We start from the raw sequence: 24,447 nt of genomic DNA, 5'->3' as shown, positions 1-24,447 counted from the left end.
TTGAATGGTTTTGAAGGGCGTCTAGAAAATACTATAACTGAGTGGGGAAAAGGAAAAACAGTATCATTTGTTCGAATAACACAGATACTAACTTCATAGAAAAAGTTAAAAAAACATTGAATGTTGATTCTCTCTGTGACCAATTTAGGTGCTAAATTGCTAATTTCTATTTTCCACTGTCATGATACTTACTAATAATGTCAGACAATTATATTTTGATGTAAGCTCACAAAGTTATGATGCCTTAATTAAATGTTTGGAAATGCTAGAAGCTGTTGAGCTATGCGCAGTTTTTCTAACTTGAAATGTTTTTCAGGAGATTCACACAGAAATATACCTAAAAAACATCCAAATGCTGTCCTTGTATTCAAATAATTGTACCAGTATAGCATGTTAGTGTGAAGTTCCAACATGTTTTTGTCCTGATGGCTTTTCCGGTGATTTTATTTTAGCTGTATAGTTTTTACTTCTTGACCATGAATTTAGTCTCTGTGAAGGCCAAGAGGTGGAAACTCTCTATTATTCCAGCGGTACCCAGGACTCTCTGCACTGCAGTATCAGGAAATCTCAAGTAACAGTTTTATGATGTATGAGGATATTATTCTCTGCAAGCAATAACACGCATTTCTATTTCCCCAGCAATATCCACATAATCAAACATTCACAAGTGCTTTACAAAGAATTTAATTAAATAGTGTGCAGAGTAACTGGATGCAGCATGCGCACAAGCTGTTATATATTCAGTAGTTCACATTTTGCAGTTAGTGCAGAGCACTTTTGAGCAGTGCAATGTGTGAATGATATTTCTATCAAAATGTGCATCATCACCCTTCCTTTTGTACCTTGCTCCGTAAGAATTACACTAAAACCTTAACAGATGTCACCTCCAGGAGCACAGGATGCCGTCCTCAGTGCTCTAATGGTGTGGTAACAGAGGGAAATACAAATTGTGGTGTTGAGACTTGAATATAAAACACTGTTCCTCTGAAATCAAACGTTTGTGACTCCTCAGGGAAAGATATAGATTATTGTGTCTTTTACCACAAAACTAGGTGTGTTTGGAATTTTATTTAAAGGTAGTAGAAATTTGTGGAGCAATCAAGACCAACCACTGAAGAATTTAATTTCTAAATTAACACCAAGACTGGGCATTCAGAGTTTAAAAGCGGACAATGAGGAGCAAAACATTTCTCATTTTGTAACAATGAGTATGTTCAGAGTCCCTTCTGTCAGTCACCGGAGATGAAGAAAGTCTCTTCTTTAGCACTGAAGTGCAGTGCAGGAGACCCTGCACTAGGAAAAGGTAGGAGTGTGTTTGTTGTTCACTTCTTAATTCGTTCAGCATTATTGGTATGCTAATGTCACCTGCAGGGATTAGCATTCTGGAAACACACGGGGTTATCTATTATGTTTTGTTTTGTCGGTTCAGAAAAACCCTTTCAGCATTAGCTGATGCATGAGAGGAGTTTCCAGGCTTGCAGAGCAATGGGGCTGTGTTGGATGAAAGTGATTTAGAATATCCCTCTGCGGTTGTCTACCTGCAAGGCAGTTAGCCGTCCATCAGGTTGGAGGGTTTTATTGGTGTGTCAGTGCTATAAAGTATTGGTCTAAACCAGCAGGCCAATGACACAAATAGTGAAAGACAGTCTATAATTAGCCTGTAAAGGTGTTTAGTATGAGACCTCTCCCTGGTTTCTCAGTTCCACAGAGTTATTCCAGTTTATTACTTGCTGACACTGACAAAATCTGTCCATTATGACTGGCAAGAAAGACCAAAACCTACAAATGAATTCAGAAGACAGAAAGGAAACAAAAGGATCAGTTAAAAGTAGGGAACTGATTTTACTTTCATGCTAGTTCCGTTTTGGTGTCGCCTTGCTTATTTGAGGGGAATTGCTGAAAACTTAATTGGTGTAAATACAAACAGAGTCTCTCTGTATTCTTCTTCTGAAGATGTCTTTTAGAGGAAAGTTTAATTGCTGTAGGAGAAGTTACAGCTTTCTTTATGGAGTTGAGAATGGGAGAGATCCCTGTTAAATGTAAATGAAGATTTGCTGTTAACTTCAGTGATTTTACCCAGTAGCCTTTGTGTTCTTTTTTTCATCCTTCTCTCTTCCTTGTATAGCAGACAGGAGTTTTTCATTTTGCATGTCATTTATAACAAACAGCAGTTATTCTAAAAAACTAGTAGTGTTCGAGTTTCAACTGAAGAAGAAAAGCATGTAATTTTGAATTTACTTGCATGTCTAATCTTGAACACCATGTTTTGGATTTTTGCTTTATTTTCTTTAATTAGGCCCTTGTTCTAGTGTCTGCTTTTACGTAAAGTATTTATTCTTTACCATTTGTGGTATGTCTCTGTTTGCAATTTGGATATTTTCAGTTTGCTTGTATTTGGAAGTAGCTGCTAGACTGACTCTGTGCTTTTACTAGAAGTCTGGGATTTTTATGCTTTTTGCAGCCGTCCCTTTTTGGGAGTGCTGGAATATATCCAAGTTCTCCATTCCTGGTATTTCAGTGGCAACTTTCTGTGAATCCCGAAGTAGAGGTCCTGCTGGCAGGTTGTTTGCCAAGCCAATTCTACCACACGTATCAACAAGCCAAACCAGACAAACTTAGGATATGTGTCAGTGCTGTGATGTAATTTAGAGTATTACTTAGAATAATCAGGTCAGAATCTTTCTTCTTCAGGTTAGGAAGTCAACCCAGAGACTTTTCATCCCACAGAGGGAAATATCATCTAGAAATAGTTGTGTTAACTACAAATGAACTAGCTTTGGAACCAAAAGTAATACAGCCAAATGAGAGGAGTGTGGCAGCCGGGCTAATTAATTAAGAAGCCAGGCTAATGAGTTTGACTGGAGGGAGCACCATGCTGATGTGACAGTGTAGCTTCCAAAATTCTGTCTGATTTGTACACAGATCGCACTGGGTGTCTTGTAGACATACAAGTTGTTTCTGGGTTCTTTCAGATATTTTTGCCATGAAGCAGCGCTGTGTATTGGCTTTTGTTCCCTATGTCAATTTACTGTAATTTTAGATTTCTTTCCAGACTGATAGTCAATTTTAGCTCCTTCACAACCTTCTGCGGTAAGATTTTTCTAACACATGGATAGACATTGTAAAAATCTCCTATTCAACCTCATGCCACTGAGAAAAATTCCCCACCTTTTTTTTTTTTTTTTTCCTTTTAACATGATAAAGGATCTTCCCATCTTCTTCCTAATGTTTTGTCACTTACTGAACACAAAACTGAAGTAATACTCCTGACGTTGTGTATGGCACCATCGTTCCAGCCTGCGGGGCTGAGAGGTCAGCCGTCCTGTTCTCAGGGGATGCATGCCAGCAGTAATGCACACTGAAAGATGCCTTGTTTTGTAAAGAACTGGTGATTCTGAACAGTTTGCCATCTTTCTGGTTGTTGTGAAACAGTGGTTCTTCAGTGCTCCCCTTAATGTCAGTCCTTACATACAGTTTGATGTGCAAGATGTTCATAAAAGGGTTGCTTTAATGAAAACATAAAGAATACTTGCAGTAAAAGTCTGTGTTACTACTTTGATATAGGATAGTAAACATGGGAAGCAGTATCAAACCCCTAAGTAAATCAAGAAGGTATTGTAAATAAGCTGGATTCTGTATAGAAAACCTACATTAGAAATACTAAGTACTGTGTTACAGCAATAACACGGTCATCATGTGTGAACAGTGTCATAAGATAAAAAATGAATATCGTATTAGTGTTTCCTAAATAACATTGCTAGACAGATGAAATTTTGTTTTTTACATGTATGTTATTTAAAATGCTGTTAGTGATCATTTATGGCCTTACTTACAATAGCTCTTCAGCATAGTAGCTCCCACAAGGAGTTAACATATATTTTTTCTGTTTTTAGATCTGTTAGCTGTGCCTAAGCATCCATATGCTGCTATGGAGAACTGGGGACTGAGTGTTTTTGTGGAGCAGAGGATACTGCTAGATCCAAGCATTTCTTCTATATCATACCTGCTGGATGTCACCATGGTCATTGTACACGAGCTATGTCATCAGGTATTAAAGGCATTCAGATATTTGATATTAATGTCAGGAACTGTGCGTTCCTTTTCAGAACTGAAAATGGATTTTTGTTGTTCACATAGACAGTTGCAACTTTTATTGTAACTGAAGTCCAAATAAGATGGACATCTGTAAGACACACCGCTGCAATGCAGAAAGTGGGAAGACTCAAAATGGGGGTAAAAGAGAAAATTAGTAGCAATGAACAACTTCCCTATCTTCTGTATGGTTGCGCGTGAGCGTGGTGTTGGTGTGCAGACTCAATACGTTGATAACTGTAGAAAATGATTTATTGCAGGACTATAGTAGATTCATGCTGAGTTTCATGTTCATGTCAAAAAATGTTTTGGCTGAGATCAATTTGGTAGTCGTCTTCTTCCCTCACATATACACATACTTCCATTTTCTTTTTCTTTTAGTTTTGGTTTTTTTTTTTTAGTTTGATATTGACCCTCGGTTCACTAATGATGGGTAATTGAGTCTTTATATGTACAGAAACTTTTGTATCAATAGGAAAACTTTGTAATAAATCCATATTACAATTTATTTTACATTTCTCCCACCTTATCTCAAACTAAACACATTATGAGTGTTTAGTAATATTGAGTTGAATGCAAATGTTATTGAAGAAATTTGCTACAGGCGCAGGAAACCCTTTCTTGTGCTCATAAGGAGCATAATCATAGCCTTCAGGTTAAAATGAATGAAACCCTACTGTGTAATCAGCATGGCTTACATCTGTGATTTTACGCAATATTCTTTAAAAGGCAATGCAAATTCTTAACACTTTCTGCAAATAAAAAGTACCATATAAAAGGGAACCTTTGTAATACAGTTCTGGTAGATGAACCTGGAAATAATAGCGTTTGGTTCGTATTCATGTTTCACATTAAATCTGTCGATGAATATGAAGTCCTTAACTACAACATGAAATTTTTATTGAAAATTATTGCTGGTTTGTTCTCAATACCATCATCTGATTTTGTTATGTGCTCTTTATGTTGCAGTACAATAGAGTAGCACACCGTTCAGCTAGAAAAATTACAGTGCCTTAGGAATCAGGTGTGGAAAACATATATTAGGTCATCAAATCCCGGCTCCCAAATCCCAGCTCCTGTTAGTATTAGATTCTTCCACGTGGTGTGTTTTGTAGTGCCGGGTTCAGTGCTCCTGATTATGGGGTTATGCCGCTTCCCTTAAAACCATTTGATTAAATCCAATGGTCAATAACTTTTTCCTAGTGTTCAGCCCAAGTCTTCCTTTTTCTGAAGTCATTCCATTGCTTCCACTTATTCTTTGTACCGCTTTAATAATTTCCTCTGCTTCCAAAGCAATTTATCCTTCAGATGTGGGCAATTATCACATCAGTAGCTTGCCAAGTTTGTTTATTTGATTCTCATTGAAACCGAAGCCTTTTTGCATTGTTCTGGGAATATCAGAGGATCATGAAGTGGGTGAAAACTATATTTGAATTTAGTTTAGAGTAGCAATGCAGTCATAGAGGCCTTTTAAGTGACCTTAAATGGGCAAATGAGAAGATTTACTTGGTGTCCGTGTTGCTATTAACTTCCAGTGCTGTTCGCTTAATTAGAACTATCTTCTTCCATTCATGTTGCTGCTGTTTCTGTTTTAGGACCATGCAGATCAGGTCCTTGCTCAGCTGCTTCACTGGATAACTAGACAAGATAGAAAATATTCAGGTAGCAGAAATATTATTGCTACTTTTTAGATACAGAATTGAGAATATGTTCATCTGCAAATAGAGTTTAAAGGGAGAAACCCTCCAAAAATAAAAGCCACAAAACGTTGTCTGGCACCTCCATGACAGTATTGTCTTTATTTAGCCAGTTTTTGTCTGCTTTTATTTTACCATACTCAGAAGACCCTCAGGGAAACTTTAACTGTGGATAACATAGAGCAGGATCTGTAAACAATACTAGCTTAGCTGGAAACGTTATTGAACAGAGACCAGGTTGGGTCCAGGATCTATTGCCTCTGCTATTTAATTGTTAGTTATTCACTGCATTTTTAATCCTCTGCTGTGCATCGTCTCACCTGCGAACCTGGGGTGGCACATGAATATTCCTCCCCTTCACTTATTTTTACACGTAGAATAACAGAGATTAACCAAAATAATTTCTGACACAGCCAAAAGTAGAATCCACATCTCCAGTTTTACTTTTTATTTATTGATATATTTTAAAATTTCAGGTAAGAGGAAAGGGAACACCTCTAAAATACATTTTTTTCTTTTTTTGAAGAATTGTCATTTTCCTATTTCACCTGATTTTAAACCCATTACTTTGAGACTTAGAGAGCATATCTGAGTGTGTAGCAAACTGACCTGTATGAGACCCTTGTTACTTAGAGTAACACAGCAATTGCTTTGCTAATGTTCTTCCCAAGATTAGAAAAATCAGATTAATATTAAGAATTTGTATTGTTACCTTTAGATATGGCTGTTTAAAGTCGGAATTCTAAAACCTGATGGGTATTAATACCGGAGCACAGTATTCAGGACAGATAGAAAAAAAGAGACAGCATTGCAGAAGGGCAAAGAAATTCTGTGGTTGTCAAAATACAGGTAAAAAGCATGTAAGAAAGAATTTTACACCCAATTTCTTCACAGGTGACTTTGCAATGCTTGACCAGATATTTATTTTAGGTGCGTGTTTTAGGAGGGACACATTGAAATTACACGGGTAGCTTTAGTTTATTCCTATTGTATGTTGCTAGTGCTTGATATTTCAGCTTGAGTATTCTTTTAGAACATTTTATGTATTTAATTTAAAAAAAATTAATAATTGGAAGAAGTGTTTCAGCATAAAAGCCCCAAACGACAAATGAGATATTGGCCAAAACACACATATTTTTAGCAGCTTAAGTTGATAGCTTGAAATAATTACCATAACTTATTAAAATTAAGGTAGTAATCAATTTTATTTGCATATCACAGATCAGTCCCACCTACAGCCTTTGAGGAAAGAGTCATTTGAATTTATGCATTATGATTTTTTGTGATAGTTTTCCCACCTGAGCACAAAACTTGGTGTGACAGATTGAGTTAAATAGGCATGAAAGCAGAAGGCAAATTCAAAATTTCTAAATCAATGTTTTTTTAATAATCTGTAAAGAAAGCACATAGGAAAGAGTGTCCTTTCAGTGTGTCTATAAAATAAGTGCCTTCTGCACATCAGGCTGAACATAATATCTGAGGGAGACGTGAAATTTATGTAATCAATACATTCTAATTTATTTTTCTTTTCCAAAATGACAAGAAGTAATGATCTTCACTCTAGGCAAATAGTGTCCATAGGCAAATACCCGAATAAATAAATAAACAATTACTTAAATGAAGTGCTTCACTTAATGTTCTCCTTTCAAACATATAACACCTGGGAAGATAATAGCACCTTTCTGCTGGAAAAATTGGCTTCATTAATTGCGGTCTCTGGGACTGCTCTGTCTCTGACATTCATAGCTATCTCTGGTACTATTCAAGACTAGTTAGGCACATTCCCTATATTTTCATATTGCTATCACATGCTGGTTTAATGCCTGTAAAATATTTCTTCATTTAGGTGGATAATTAAATGAATACTTTTAATTGTCTCATTAATAAATAAACCCAGAAAACTCACAAAGAAATTCTCTTTTGTGACATCGTAAGTTAATATTAGTTCTTTTGAGTCCCCTCTTTTTGAGGGGATGTATTATGAACTTTACAACCTTTATTTTTTAAGTCTTTCTCTGAATAGTCATACCATACCATGACTGTTGCTGGTTTTGTATTTGTTCAGCAGTCCTCTTGTAATTCAAGAAATAAACTCTGTGATATTGTATTTAGTCTGTTTTCATTAGAAATCATTTAATCAACCTATTCTAGTATAAATGTAACTTTCATACTATTCTGGTAGTATGCTGCTTTTAACATTTCAAATTGTGAGAAGTGCATTATCTGTATGAAAGCACCTCATTCTTCGTCTTTTCAGGTAAATGTTCTTAAGATCAGGATCTATCTCTGTTGGTACTGTAGAGAGTTAATTTATTGATAGCCTTCAACTAGTTTATGATCACGGAGTGTCCATTAACTTTAGTTTCACTTAGTGTGTGAATATGACTTTTGTCAACCTCAGTTTTTCTCCCTAAATTCTTAAGTTGGTTGTCAATGACATTCATTGTCACGTTTCGGTTCATTTTTTTCGTTCAAATCCTATTTACTGAACATTGTGTCGCAATCTGGTCATCTCAGTTTCTGTAGTCTCTTCTTTGGAGCCCCCGTGTTCACTTCACCACAGATCCTCATCGCAGCATTGATCCTTCCTTGGCGCTATTCTCACTCCACAAAGGCATGCACGGAGGCGAGACCTTTCATTCGGGTCCCAGACAAAGCCTTCAAATAGACCAACTGTCATGAAAGCAAACCGCTTACTGGTCAGCTCGGCTTTCTTTCGTTCCTCACTCTCATTACAGTGTCAGCAGCAGCTCCTCTCCTCTGACATGAGTCTTTCCCTCTGGAATACTTACTTGCTGCTCCATTTCTGTGTGTTTTCAGAGTTTATGACTCCATGAAAGCTCAAAGTTATCTCTGTTGATTATGAATTCATCTCATTTCTAATCACATTAAGAAAAAACCTGGCATACCATTTTACTGAAACAAAGTTTTGGTATTTGGCAAAAATGATGCTACAGAGTATGAAATATATTTTCATAATAGTGTATGTGTTCCTGCTCTTACCACTGGTGCTACGGTAATCCAGGTTGCACCGGGCCATTCCAGTCATTTAAACAGGGTCATCTATGAGGAGAAGAATTGATGACGCCTGTCTTCCTGTGAATTTTTGTCCTCATTCCTCTTCCAATGGTCATCCCAGCTCTGTCTAAAAGCCCTCTGAAACCCGCATGTCCCATGCTGTGGCAGGTTTGTGGCTGTTGACAGCTACTGAACAGAATATCTAATGGCTATGTTCTATCCTTGCCCTCAGTTTGGGTCCTTCTCCTCTTTTCAGCTGCTGATCTTCATGTACTTTTGTAGGAGTTTTATTACCTTTGAGATCTCTGTCCTTCTTTCTAAATTTGATGGAAGCCAGTGGGGACATTCAAGAGCAACGTGGGGAGAATGGGAAAGGCAGTCAGCTCCAGTAGGGTTCCTTTGCATAAACATAGGTGGGTAATGCCATTTTAGATACCCTCTGCCTCTGGTTGCTTCTCAGGAAGGCTGCAGATCTCCTGTCAGTCCTGGGTGAAATTTCCTAGGCCGGTGTGGGTATCTCAGATACCCTGGGATGTTCTTTAAATGGCATCAAATACCTGCTTTTAGGCATCTGAGCGCTACCCACAGGGAGATGGCATGGTTGTTTAAAGCTGCTTTCCTTAGGAAACTGGCCAATGAATGGAGCATCAGTAGTATTGTAAATCTTAGTGGGCAGACATCGTGGAGGAAGAAATGCTAAAATTTAGGTCTGGGATATGGAGATGGTGTTCCCACTTTTTCAAGATTGCAATATACATGGTATACAAGTTTTCAGGTGATGACTCAGATTACTCAAATTAGAAGCCTTTTTCTGTCCATTGTCTATGTTAGTCCCTTAAACCTGGGTGAGCATCTACTTTAGATAACTAAAGTAAACACTGTGAATACTCTCCTCAATGCTGCTTCTCCCCTGTGTGTTATTTCTAATGTTTTGCTTCAGTAACTTGTGCGTCCTGTAAAGACTTAACTAATTCATACATGAAAAAAACAGTTAATGAGTTTCAGTGGGTGGTACATACTACTGTTTTTATTAAAACTTGTGAAGAATGTGTTCTGTATAAATGAGATGTATGCAAACATGGTTTCCTAAAGATTGTTTATTTGAACTTTCTTTGCAGTGGTTTGGTGACCTTGTGACTCCAGTTTGGTGGGAGGATGTGTGGTTGAAAGAAGGTTTTGCTCACTATTTTGAATTTGTTGGGACAGACTACCTCTACCCAGGGTGGAACATGGTAAGTCTGTTTTATTTTGTTAATTTGGAGACTCCACAGAAAAGTTGCTCTGCTGTTTTACTCCTGCTTTTGTTATAGACAGGGACTGCTGAAAAATACCAAATGATGCATGCAAGTATCAGATGTCCAATGAAGCAAAATCACTAGGTGTGAAATAATTTGACAGCTTTCCAAAAGTGTAATCCGCAATTTGTTACAAAAGAAATAAGGTCATGTCTATCATAGCCCAACATTAAAATAACTGCTGTCTCTCTGCTCAGAAACATTTTGGATTAAAGCAGTTATGATTTAACATGGGCCGTTTTTGAAAATACTCAGAATATTGAATTTTATCCACAAACACCAGATAAATTGGAAAGAAAGGTTTGGCTAAAACATACTGTAAAACTCAGCATATTTTTCTTCCAGTATTCTGTTCTCCTCTCCCTGAGTTTACTCGTTTTATCTTCCTGCTATTATTTAGTCATCTAGCAGTACATACTAAGTTAGAGATGAGGCAAATGAATTGAGAATTAGGTTTCAATATGAACATGCTTTGTCAGCCGGTGTGCAAATACTGGAGCTCTCTGAGGGCAAACTGGAAAGGCCATGCTGGGACATTCTTTTGGAGTCTTTCCATTATATCACAGCTAGTCAGGTCCTAGTTTATATAAACCGCTGTAGTCTAGAAACATTGTGCTTATAAGAAAAATAAGAGATACGAGACCTCAGGACAAGGAAATTGTGTGAGAGACCATATTGAAGGTTGCTATATAGATTTTCTTGTCCTTTGGAGAATTTTTTTCTGTTTGCTATACTTCTGTGTTTGCACATGTTTAATTATGTGGCGAAGTGCTTGTTAAAAATACAGATTGCCTGATAGAGATTTGTTGTAGCTTGAATGTTTTGCGTAAACTCTTGCGTACTAACTTCTGAAATGGTTTTTCCCATTTCTGGGGGATTTATTGAGTATTCTTATCCCATCAAATTTTGTGTGCCGTGAAATGAAGATGCTATAATTATGAGTTAAAGCTATTTTTTAAAAATAGTTGTATACAGGTACTCTTGCTTTAGGTACGCTTCTTGAGAAGTTTGAATTCTTTGTAGTATTTTAATTTTTTCTTTCAGGTGTCAATTTTGGTTTATAATTGCATTATGAAAAGGAAAATAAATCTTTATCTGAACTGACATCTGTCTTGCATAGGTAGGCTTGTTGGGTTTACCTGGCTTCAGATGTATTAAAACTCATTCTCTTCATCTCTATGAAAAACACATCCTGAATTACAATGTAATGATTCTAATTATGAATGCAATGAAATCTGGCAGGCTTTTATGATTTTAGCCTAGTGAAATGTCAATAGATGACAACGTTTATACACTGAATTTTATCTTCAAATCATCAGCCATTTGTTCTTCACATAATCAGTTTAACAAATCCAAAATAACTTTGCTTTAGAAGTCATTTGGAATATAGAATATTTGCCTGAGATTTCTGTGGAATGAATATAATGTTCACTGTTATGCAAATGACATGCCCATCATGTGAAATCCCGGCATCTTAGCAGAATACAGGCAAAACGAATGGGTTGAACAAGGTATGACAGTTAAACTGGGAAATCAGACACGTGCTGAATAAATTAGGATTAACGACAGTAATACTGCTGCGCCTGAAAATATATTCATCTGTCAAGTTTTTCCTTAAATTAAAAAGAAGCTAGACAGAAACTTTTCATAAGAACTTGGATATCATTGGCCTTTGATATAAAAATAACCATACTGACATATCATAGATATATCATATTAAATAATTAGAAAATTGGTGGCAAGATGGAACACTTGATGAGTTTCAACATGCTGCATTCTTTTGCAGTCGAGAGTAGGAATCAATACTGTGATGTTTCAGCCTTATTACAGAGATTTTAGGAAGGAAGCAAAAGCTACATTTACTGGAATTTGGCTTGTTGGATATTTTTGTTATCAGTATAAAGTGCATTTGCTGTTTAGATCATAGTGACATTTGTAAACTTGAAAAAATAAAAAGTGAGCATTTATAAAAAGAAAAACTCTTCCAAACAACTTATTCTTTTTTTTTCAAAAGTGAAGGATACGGTACAAGCATCATGAATCAGTTGCAAAAACAAGAACTACAAACCTTATTTTTTGTACTGGTAGTTAAACAGAGCAATATTCCAGCATTCTGGGTGGTGTTTTGTCAGCGGTAATTCATACTTGTGAAATAAAAATAAAAGATGTTATGGTGTATGATACTACAGCTCTTTGCATCAGGAAAAGGAGAGTAATATGCCAAAATCCTCTTTCTCTCAAAAGAATTGGGAAAGTTAGACAGTTAGCTTCTTTCTCTTGTCGTTCTGAAATGTTACCCTTGAAAGTTTCCTCAAGAAGCCATGGCCTAAAATGTCAAATTCATCCTATTTTCAGTTTACTAAAGATTTTTTTGTCACCTTTTCTTTTGGATAAATGTAGAATCAGAAGACTGGTAGTCAATTCCAGAAAAAGGACTTTTGTCTGGAAATGCAACTTGGGCAATATGGATACATCTGAATTAAATGGATCTATCCACAGCTTCCTGCCTAACCTGTTGGATGCTTATAGGCTACAGGCACGTAAGCTTTCACCAGTAAAGCTCGATAAGCCCGTAAAGTTTTGCTAAGTACTTGTCTGAAGATTATTCTCTTCTAGCAGAGCTGAGCATTTTTCAGTGTCCATCTTATTTGGCATTCACAGACCTGGGGGCTGAACCTGAGACTCTCGAGGGGAGATATCCATTTAGGTGTGTTCACACAATTATAACTTAAATCAACAGCACTGAGTTCTGCAAAAAACAGAGCGCCATGGGTTTTATCTGAAAGCTGTTTTCTGGCTTTTCCTTCTCCTCTAGGTTATTTAGCTTGCTTAAACATTTCTTCCTCCTCTGAGGTTCTTGATTTTATCAGCTTTTCTTCAATTGTTTTATAAACTCCTCTTTTACTGCAGGAAAGATGGATGGATACGGTATTGACTGAAATGCCATGGAGCTGTAACACTTTATTCAGCCATCCAGCAGGTCCAGAATTTCTTGTCTTGTCCAGAAGGCATTTACGTACTTCATCAGGCTTGTATAATCTTAATGAGAAAGAAAATCCAGTCCTTATTAAACGCTTGCCATCCTTATGCCCTGGATCCTTCTATTAAAATTTTGGGCGAAGAACAGAATGAACTGAGTCATTCTGACGGAACGGTCCATTATCTGTTGCAGTTAACCTAAGATACATCAGAACTCTCCTGAGGAAATGGACAGAGTTTTGCTGGTTTTAAAATAGGAAGGTGAGCTTTCTGTACTGAGATCCTTCATGGTTCCACCACTGTTCTTAATATCCTTTTTGAAATTTAAGTTACGTCAGATCAAAGCTCAAAATTTTAATTTCCTTCCCTCAGCTAAAAAATAAGCCTCTGCATGTTACTTTTTACCTCTTGAAAGTGAAGCTACCTTTGATTTTGCAGGAAATATGTCCCTACAACAGACTCATTAGACATTTGCCACGGAAATGAAATCACCATTCTTCCCATTTCAGCCTCTTGCCTTGCCTATCCCGCAAATTAGGGGTTCTTTGGAATTCTTATTCTGAAATGTTACAAATTCTTATTCTTAAATCTCATTCTTCAATGTCTTGGGAGTTTAAACAATTGTTACTGTGTTGTCAGGATGGTTTTAAAAATAAAGATGGCTCTTCAAGCTGTCCCCCCCAGATATCAGAGACATTCACTTGATCATGTGTGCTCAGTCATCTGCATGTGGATTCCCTGGCTGTTGCTACTTCATGACTTAGAGGTGAGGTTTCTGTTGTTAGAGGCTTACCGTGTAACTGTTTGGTTGTCTTTCCATGCCATCAAAAAGCAACAGCAGCTGGATGTGAGTTCTTGAGCAGTAAGATCTTACAACTGATACAACAAGGTTATCTCACCTCTGTGGAAGGTGCCTCTGCTAGTTTGAGGATCAGAGAAAAGAGAAAATTACAGCAAAAACTACATGCTGGTAATTCCCACTTCATAGCCCTGTCTTTTCTCATCTGCCCTGCTCACCTTCTTTCAGAGGCCCATTTGCAACTATATATTCCGTCTTCCTCTCTGCTTGTTTCTTTTATTATCGTGAAGTCCTTTGTATGTGGGTTTGTAAAGGAAGGTATTCAACCGTGGCTTACAGATCCAGGAATTTATTGACTGATCTTTTGCCTCCTTATTTTCTGGTAGAAGGAACCATCATGTTTGTCCTTGAATGTGTCTGGTGTTGGGGTAGGCTTTGAGGACTATGACAGCAGGAATTACTGGCAGGTATTTTCCCTTTCATCCATCAAATGAGCGTCAAATACTTTAGCAGTCAGTACCCGGCTTGATGCTGAGAAAGCATTTCACAGATCCCAACTGTCTTCTCCCATTTCTTTATTACATAAAAGTTAGCTTTGCTGACAACTTTATTGGCTGAGTCAAGGTGTAGTACATCAGAGATAGGTTTGAATCCTCTACCTCCTCTGTCCATTGAGGATCTGGGATAAGGTCTCCCACTTCCTTGTTTGCTCACTACGTTTATAATTAAGGATGGTCATATTTGCCAAAAATTTCCTTAGTATTAAACAATTGTGATTAAAGTATTTGGAGTAAAATTTTGTGTCTACATGGCGGGGCATCTTTCATCTTCCTTAAAACGAACCATGCTTCCTTCACACTATCAGGTTCCACAGTCTAGACGATCCTGCCATTACTACAGGCAGTTGAAAATAATACAGAGGTTGCATGTCAACATTTCTATTTTAAAAATACATGCTGCAAGAAAATACCTGTGCCTAAAAACATTAATAGGAAACCATTTAAATGAACTTCATTATAGTAAGTACTTGAACATCATGCAACATGCTGCCCAAATTCTTGATAAATGATCTTAAATGCCTATCTTTCTCATTGGCTAGATTGAAATAATAAAAGTGAATTCGGCCATTAGACACATGTATATCTTTAATGTGCTTTGGCTCATATTGCCTCCTAAAGCATTTGTCTCCATCTGTACAGCTTTTTTAGGCGTTGTTTGATTCATAGAAAACTCAGAAAATGATTATAAGTTTTGAAGTAGACTTAAGACATGGGCCTTTTTGATTTATTTCATTATTATTTTGGCATTTCAGATCTGAGCTGTAGCCTGCTTGATCCTTCTGACCCAACATCAATATCATGCTGGGTCAGCATTGAGAGAGATTCAGCCTCTCATTTTTTAAATCTACTTTCATCTCTTCTTTTTTGGTTAAAGGCTCCCCATGCAGGTGTAAAGTAAGCCTTTAATTAATACCACATGGGGTGTTTTTTCCCCCAGTAACTGCTCAGTGAAGTCAGTCCTTGTATGAGTTTCTGTTTTAACTCAACTATGGGGGAAGCTTTCAATGTAAAATTAACTAGAATCTCATGTATAATTGACTTTGGCAGGAAAAAAAAGATATATAAAAGGTAAGCTGCAAGATCTTCTGGTTGCTAATTACTAGTCCTTTTTCAGTATACCAGTTTAGAAATCCTTATACTAAATTTAGCTTATAACTAAGCAAATAAATTTCCATCTCCACATGGTCTTTCTTAACAAAGTTTCTTTTTTTATGCTCTGGCAAGGTGGATTAATACACAGGATTCTTAACTTTAAGTAGTTAACTCTTAACATTTAGAGATCAGACATAAATTAATATCAACATTTAGACGAAACATTTATTCAAGAGATTGAGTACAGGTTTGGAGAATGTCAGTGTCTCTTCTTTCTTCGTGTCGTTATCTGCTCATCTTGAGAGAGCAGTTAAAATGACATTATGATGAGAGCTTTAGGGTCATGTGAGTTCAAATCTCCTGAGTTCAGGGTTAGATGAAGCTTTGGTTTCAGAAAGAAACTTCAGTCAACTGGCTGAATTTTACATAATTTTGAATTAGTAACCACTTTGTCTTCGGTAAAAATCAGAAAGAAACTTTATGGCAACTTTTGCCTCAAGGCAACGACTCACTGTACGGTGGCTCTACCAAAACAAGAACACGCACTTCATCAGGAAGTATCATTGATACTGGAAGTAAAATGGCAAAGCTGTAGCTGTATATTTGAGGGCATCCTTACTGAAAGACTTTGCTTTTCAAATTTTCAGTTGTCCTGAATGTGCTGCCACTGTTACTTGGAGCACAAGCTGATAAGTAATTTTTGGTGTGCCTGCAAAACGTCTTTGATTCCTTCAGGACTTAGCTCACTGAATCTCATCACTTTCAGGCTGATACAGAGTCCAGGTGTGCAAAATCCATCCAGCAAATGTTAGAGCACCTAAAAAATGTTCTCATTGATGGTGATCTCTGGCAGATGTTGCTGGAAGTTGAGTCAGTATACCAACCACACCTCAAAGCCACTTTTCATTTAAATATTATTTACTGTGTTTTGAAGTGAGGTGAATTCCCTCTACACCTTCCCCCCGTGGAGTTTGAGTTAGACGATAAACTTCATACTTTGTTGCCTAATGTTTTAAAATGCTCTGGAGACAAATGCATGAGGAGACAGTGAATCTTGCGTTCATCTCTTTGCTTTATGACTCTATTTCTGTGAAAGCAACTACATACAAAACATGATCTTGGGGAGTGAAAAAGGCTTTTTTTTTTTTTTTTTAAAGCACTGGTGGTCAGTACGCGTTGTTTCTTTTTGTACCGCTCCCTTTGTTTGTACTGCACCCTCCCATTCTGCAAGCATGCATTTGGTGTAATGAATCTAGTGTACAACCAAATCAAAGCTATACCTGAAAAACAGAGGGGTGAGAAGAAACAGCAGTTGAAGTAGCTGATGAAATTGCACAAAGACTCCAAATCAACTACCCATCTCCGTGGGAATTTAAGAAGGCAGTCATGAATATCTGGTTTGGCACTTCATTGAAAAGAAAATACATAGGCAGTTCTCCTTCCTGATACTCAAAGCCGTTGGTCTTCCTTAACTACAAACTCCTAGAGCATCTACGTTGCTTTATAACAACAAAAATTGTCAGCCAGTGTGAAAATTTCTCAAGCACAGGGACAGAAATTTTGCAAGGACTTTGACTGAAAATGCGGGAAAGAGGGTTCTGAAGGTAGACACGGAACCATGACATATTCACAGATGATAAATGTAGAATGTGTTGCAGGCCTTCTTCAACAAACTATGCACATAATTGAAGCACACATGCGGAGATATAAATTAAAAAAAAGCAATCTGTAATCTGCTCAAGCTATTTTCAAAAATTTACTGTTGGGAAGAGAGAAAGAGAAAGAAATGTTGCTTTCATTTGCAAGTTCTCAGGAGACTTCCTGTGCTATGACAACTTAGTTCTGTAGACAGAAAGAACTTTTGGCTGCCTGTGGATCTTTTCTAGCCTTAAGGTATTTTATTGAACCTTACATTTCCTCATAGATGATATTCCTCTGGAGTTTGTTAAGCTTCACCTTGAAATATATTGTATTAGGACTGAATTTCTGGTATTGTATATGTATACATACATATTGTTCTTTGAGTGCTTTCAAAATTTTGCTCCTATTTTTTTTTTCTCAGGGTGCACTTTACGTAAAAACCCAAGTATTGCGTCTTGCAAGTGCTTGTTTTGTCAGGCATGGGCGATAATGTATCTCCTTTGTATTCCTGATGACTAGTAAAGCTCTGTATTTTGGAGAAGATATTTCCAGCAAGTTTCTCAGGAAAATTATTTGCAGATTTGCCCACCAATATTAAGCTTTATTCATGTAGATTTCTCTACAGTCCATAAACTGTTTGAATGGCTGTCCCAGAACAAAGGCGATGCCTTTAATGTTGAGGCCTTTGATCTCTTCTGCATACTAATTATCAGCTTTGGATTTCATTGTGCTATTCCTTTTGTTCCGCTCTTGGATGTTTTCCAGTTTTTTCATTTTAATTCTTTTCCCTGGTATTCCATATTAATTTTCAGAAATTATTTTTATGTGACTAACTTTAAGTATTACATTATTGTCATGCTAACTTGTACTCTTATATTATGCCTCAATATGATATTGTAAAATCACCAGCAGCAACCCCTTTCCATTACATCATTGTTATCCTGTTATGCCCAATAAATTTTTAATGGCTCTTGAAGGTGCAGTCTTTACTGCCAAAAAATGTTATTTCACAATTGCTTTCTTTCCATTTAGAGGTAGATTAGTTGAATGGTGGACATCCTGTTGGAGATTAATACACAAAGAGTGACCACTACCTTTCCATAAACCTTTCTCCCTAGAAAAAGGTGAAAATAAACCAGAACCAGAAAGCTTTCTTACGCTTAGCCAGTTTCTTACTCCTGATTCTTTCTGCTATGGAATCATTTACACTACAGATCCACATTTAAAAATCTTCAGATTATTTCCATAATGTGGAAGAATTGCTATAGGTGGAAAGTTTCTGACCCTGCTGCCCATAGCATTTGTGCTGCTTTTACCCAAATGAGAATTTTCACAGCATTTAAAGGTTGGCTAAGGAGAGGAGAGCACAGAGAAGGAATACCTCTTTCAGGACAACCTTGTACCAAACAGAGAAGGTCTTACTGGCCAGGATTAAAAGAAGTCATTCCTGTGAAGAGACTAGTACTCGAATCCGGTGACCGCAGGTGTTTGGGAAATAATCTGAAAACGTAAATCTTCCAAAGGCTTGTTCATCTGATAACAGCACTTCAGTCCGTGCACCTGGAAGAATGCTCAAGAGTAAGAGGGGAAGGCAAGACGAAATAATAGGCATGTCTTTTCCTCTCGACGCTGGTCTGGTCTCCCAGACTTTGACTATCCACAATGCAAGGAAGACTCTGAGGAGAGGAGATGAAGAGACAGGACTCTACATGGGCAGTAGGAAGATAAGGAGCAAGAGGAGCCTCCTGCTTGCCTTTAAAGAAAGGCACAAATTGGAGTGGAAGCACCTCTGTCCTTATTTCAGACCAGGCTTCTGCTGCTGTTACACCAGCTCCTGCTCAGAGCCGTGGACCTGCACAGCCTCGCACTTACACGCAGCTAGCAAGACTTTCCAAGGAAAGCCTCAAGAGTCACCTGAAGCCTCCTTTTCCTTATGGGCAGATCACAGCCTTTGGCTTTTCTCTTGCAGTTGAACTCCCTCAGACGAGGGTCATCTTGAACAACATTTTGTCATTGTCTCATGTCTGGCTGCAAACCTGTCACCTACCGTGTTGACAGCTTGCTGGCCTCATTAAACACATTCCAGGATTGATTTTCTTTACAATTTCTGTGCTCGGTGTTTCTTTAGTCGTGTAGGTATCATGTTAAAACAGATCGATTCCACCGTACTGCACAGGGTAAAATAACTGAGGAACAGAAAGCCCTTCTTGCATCAGTATAAGCAGTTTGGTCACATGTGTTGGCCTTTTCCCCTTAGTGCACTGATAGGAGCTGAGGTAGTGTTTCTTCAAGATAATGAAGGTGGGTTTAGTTTCTTTCTGTGTTTCTGTTTCCTGTTGCCTTTTCAAGCTGCAGGCTCTCTGTCAACCAGCAAGCTCCCCTCTCGCTCTCTCTGTCTCTCCCTGGAGTTATATTTGACTCTCCTTTTGAAATCTGCTCTCAGAGGCTGCATAGTGATGGGAAAAGGTGGGAATGTTTTCCTTTTAGTTCAATAAATTTAGCTTTATAGGTCAAGAGCCTTCTAATTCTCACTAAAATGCAGGTTTACGTGTTTGGAGGCATGCTGCCATTCCAGTTGTATCCCAGTGTGACGGTCTGCCATAAATTTGAAGGAAGACTTTTCAACTACAGTAACTTGAATGAGTGATCATGAATTTAAAATGCTCCTTTTCTGCCCTCCAGGAGGTAACGGAAGTGTAGCCTGTCCTTTTTATATCTTCCGTATTCTTCTTATAGCTTCACGCTGTTTCCTACATGCTGATTTTCTTGATTCCAGGTTCTGTATTTAAAGTATTAATTTGTGATTAGCAACAGTCCTTTTAATGAGTGAATTCCAAACAGTAACAATCCACTCCCTCAACTGTTTGTCAGTTGTGGTATCCAGACTTGGAGATGGGTGTGTACCTGTGTATGTTCATACCTGTGTGTGTTACATATCGCACTTCTGATGAAATTGGTGCCCTGTTACTGACTAATAGAGAATGTGAGTGAAGTGTAACCAAAGCATCTACAATCCTTTACACCTCAGCTATTTTCCCCTGAGTAGGATTGTCATAACTGTTTCCCTACACCTTTCCCTCCCTCCCCTCCCCCCCCCCCCCCAAAAAAGGCAGTTACTAACTGTGTATGCCTGAAAAAATTTGGAAATGAACAATAATATGAACAAGACATTACTTTTCCCTTCGCAAACCTTACCTCATGCAGCCAGCTGAGAACACTAAGAGTGTGTTGGGTAGTTGGCTTTCCTGCATCCTTGTTTTTAATTGCCTGAATATACAATCAGCTCAAGGTACATTTCTTGTGCTCTGATGAATTTTAACGTAAAGGTTTATTTCCAGATGGATAAGCACTGGAACAGCTTTTCAGCTTTCGTATAAATATAATTTAAATTAACACATTGATACCAAAACCTTGCCACCCAAGAAATTAAACATAGAATTTATTATGTAATTGTGTGGTTATTTTATCTGTGGACATCAAGATGGCTTTTGAAAAAAATGCAGCATTTCCAAGAGTTTCTTTATATTATAGCAGTAGTTTGACATTAATTCTGGAACTGTTGTAATTTAGATAAAGTTTGAGATATGTCATTTCAGGGTGAAAAACACTTACTTAAACCTTCCATAATTTTTAATTCACTCTTCACATTTATTCGTGACTTGAAAAAAAGAAGTAAATGAAGCTCATCTTTCCTGACACAGACTTTTGGATTAGCGATTTCTATATGAATGCAATATGAGGAGATTTTAAGGCATGTAATTTCTCAGCTGAAAAGGTCCCATCTACTTGCACTGTAAAAGTGAGTGCAGCACAGTTCATAGAGTGTACATGCACACTTAATTAATGTTGCTGCCAGAGTAAACATGCAGCAGTTTTGCAGTCCATGTTCATAGAAGGTGTAGAAATAAATTAGTATGTTGGATGTTGTTTGGGTTTCCACCTGCCTCTGATGTAGCTGTGACTTTGACTATGTCATTTGACTTCTATATGCAGCTATTGTCCCACTGGTAAAGAGAGGTAACAATGGTTTCCTTCAGATGGAAGTTACAAAGTTTGTAGAGCATGCAAGCTCTTGAGGAGAAAGGATTTCTATACCAGCGTTATGAAAGACAATGCAGTGGGCTCTGCTCATTGTCCAGTCCTATGTCGACCTGCAGCATGAAGTTGGCACTAAGAGCCAAGTGATTTAAACCTCACTAAATAAAGCGGTAATTTTGATACATTTTGATTCATTCAATAGTCTTTAATTTAATTTCAGTCAAGTTTCATTGCAGCAACAGATCTCAAGTCAGAGGGATCCCTGATGCTAGAATTAGTTCCTTTCTATTCCGTATACCTGTTCAAGATTGTAGGAGGTTGTGGTGGCTTACTTTCAGATCAGAAGGTCTGATTTTAGTCAACTGTCATATAGAGGCTGCCTTTGATAACTGTGCATCTTTTCTGTATTGTTGTAAATGTGTATTTGTCTCCGATATTACTGCATATGCTGTATTTCAGGAAAAGCAGAGATTTCTGACAGATGTCCTGCATGAAGTGATGTTGCTGGATGGTTTGGCCAGTTCACATCCAGTATCCCAGGAGGTGCAGCAAGCCACGGACATTGACAGGGTGTTTGACTGGATCGCCTATAAAAAGGTGAGACTAATTAAACCTATCTATATATATAGGTATGTCAGTAGCTATTACAAGTTCGTGTTCCATCTGTAAAACAGATACCATTGTAAAAATACGTACACCACAGTGATAGTGATTGCTAGTTGGGAATCTCTAATTTGTGTGGAATATATTTGGAATATACTGCAGTGATTTTTGCCAATTACATTCAACACGTCCAGTGTTATTAAATGTTATAAATAAACTTGGGAGGCCGTCAGAATTCAGCAAGAAGATTTAGTTTAGTTTTTTTTTTTTTACTGTTTATTTTGTGTCACTGTCTGAATTGTGTTAGATGCTTTAAAAAGGAGAAGGATGTGTGTAGTCTTTGTCCTATTAAAACTCTTCAGAAAACTTGTCAAGTACTAAAGTTAAATGTAATTTTTTTCTGTTTTTTTCTATGCATGTGAATTTTTGTTTCAGCTAGTGAAAACTCGGAAGTCACTGCTGAACAGTGAGAGTGGAGGAACTGCCTTGTGGTTTTGTGAAGGAATATATATTAAATTCAGGCAATTTCATATTGTGTTTGAATGATAGAAAGCCTTTTGGTCAGCCTTGGAACTGAACAGCTTCTGTGCAGGAGTAAGAGGGTGGCACAATTCCACTTTCTCCATCGTATGACTGGGCTTGCTGTTAGCATATGCCCAAAAGCTGGTGGTTACCATCATGCCACATGACGCTTCTCTCCCACATGGTGTGACATTTAATACTGTGCCTTAATTTCATGACCAAACGCACTTGATGTGTGACGCGGAGGCTGCTGCCTGCAGCCTTCCGCTATGAAGGCTGCACTGGATCTCTCTGCTGGTGATTGAGTAATAAGAGTCTTTTGACTGTCACCTTTGCATTTGATAATCGTTTCTTCTGCATCATTAGCTCCCCAACATCAGGCTGCAACAAGACAGCAGCAGCATAGCACTGACTTGCCTATTAAGCCTCCAGTTTATCCAGTGCTCGTTCTGGGCTCAGAAAGAGGTGTATCCTCTCTTGGACTCGTCAGCTATTCCCAGTCAGCAGTAACTTCAGCTTGATCCTCTTCTGTGAAAGGTTCTTATGCCTTTAAGGAGGGGCAAATGAGAGTGTGTGTGTATATCTGCCCATGTAATAGGTATAGGATGTAGTATGCAAACACAAAATACTTCAGAAAATATTTTAAAATGCTGGAGTTGCTCAAGAGCCCAAGTAACACTTTCAAAAAGCCCTTAGCTGGTTTGGAAAACATTACTCTGGGTCAATTAGGCTATAATAGCCAGCAGCTTTTAGCTTACTGAAGTATTCTTATTGTTTCAGTGTTTCAGTCATATGTTTACTGGTGATAGCTGAACCTCAGTAGGTTCAGACGTTTATCTCACATAAGTATCTTCATATTTCAAGCTAATTATTTTTTCTAATTAATATGATAATGGGAATATCACACAGTAAGCTGTAATACTTGACACTTATCTTTTCATCTTATGAACACTTTGCAAACATTAAGTAATTTTTGTTTACATTGGAATGATAAATAGAACAGTAGGACATATCTGTATACTGTTAGCTATTTTATGCAGGCTAATAGTATCACTCTCTTTCCTGTGTGAATTAGAATACAATCTCTATTTTGTATCTGTCCTTTTAAAGGTTCCTTTTTTAGTGTAACAGTGGCCATGCCCAGTGGGTATGGCAACCTCTCCACTCAGTTTCTCTGGTGGCCAACTCTCCCAAACCCTAGATGACACTGAATGTGTGCATATCAGGGCCTGATCCTGTAAATTTTGAACCCAGTTACCAGATCTAGCAAACCACCTTGAGGGATGGCAATGGAAGGATTTACTTACAGACTTTCGTAGGTGAGGAGATTAAAAGACCCACTCTTTCACCCATGAAATTTTTGCAATTTGTCTGTCTGCTATTCTGTGTGACCATGCGTCCTTTGGTTTTAGATGCAAGCAATATCTAATAGGAAGACTGACTTCGTAGCTGCTCTTTTCACTGTTTCTGTATCTTCCTCCAGGCATGTGACACTGTTTCCTTCTGACGATAAATTAGAGCAAATTTAACATGTCGTAGATCTTACAGTTTCATTCCTATGTAACCTTGTATGCGTGCATACATAGCTTGCACTTAAAATCAACTAGGGAAACAAGCTCATTTATTAGATAGCTAGAACATTTGCCTGTTCTTCTAGCTCTCCAGTGTCTCCAATATAAGTACTGCGGTGAATGGGACATCAATAAAATCCAAACTGTAAAATTATACTGAAGGCTTTTACCTGGACAGGTGTGTGCTCAAATATTTTCAGGTGCCTCAAAGCCCTCCTTACACAGTGAGCCCTCCTGGAGGGATATTGTTGCTGGTGTTTCTGGGATGGCTTTTTGGTTGTTTACTGACTATTTCTTAAATTGCTGTCAAGTATTAAGTTCTGGGGAATTTTTTGTGTTGACTCTAGTAAACTTTGGATCAGGAACATCAGTGAGGGCATTTCTACTGTCTTAAATAAAATGTTCATTTTTAAATAGTTTAGCACTACATGCAGTATCTTTTCCCTGCATTTTGGAATGGATGTTTTTTTTCCTTCCCTTGTAATACCTTCTGCTCCGTGGGACCTTGGACTGTCCATGTGATCTCTTTTTTTCTCTTCA

General features: G+C 37.7%; 1 protein-coding gene across 2 annotated transcripts in view; it reads left to right on the top strand.

Moving 5' to 3' along the window:
- The window catches only part of TRHDE (thyrotropin releasing hormone degrading enzyme), a 232,588-nt gene that overhangs the window by 87,189 nt on the left and 120,952 nt on the right, over nucleotides 1-24,447 (top strand). Inside the window, exons 4-6 of one of the 2 annotated variants that reach the window (XM_054188179.1) lie at nucleotides 3,894-4,048; nucleotides 9,926-10,039; nucleotides 21,671-21,808. In XM_054188179.1, the coding sequence (XP_054044154.1) occupies nucleotides 3,894-4,048; nucleotides 9,926-10,039; nucleotides 21,671-21,808 (407 nt within the window). The remainder of the gene's footprint in view (nucleotides 1-3,893; nucleotides 4,049-9,925; nucleotides 10,040-21,670; nucleotides 21,809-24,447) is intronic. The other variant, XM_054188180.1, reaches the window with a different exon arrangement.

Source organism: Rissa tridactyla, chromosome 1 (assembly GCF_028500815.1).
Source record: "Rissa tridactyla isolate bRisTri1 chromosome 1, bRisTri1.patW.cur.20221130, whole genome shotgun sequence".
Lineage (NCBI taxonomy): Eukaryota > Metazoa > Chordata > Aves > Charadriiformes > Laridae > Rissa > Rissa tridactyla.
Note: the sequence above shows the minus strand (reverse complement) of the source record. Positions and strands in the feature narration are given on the sequence as shown.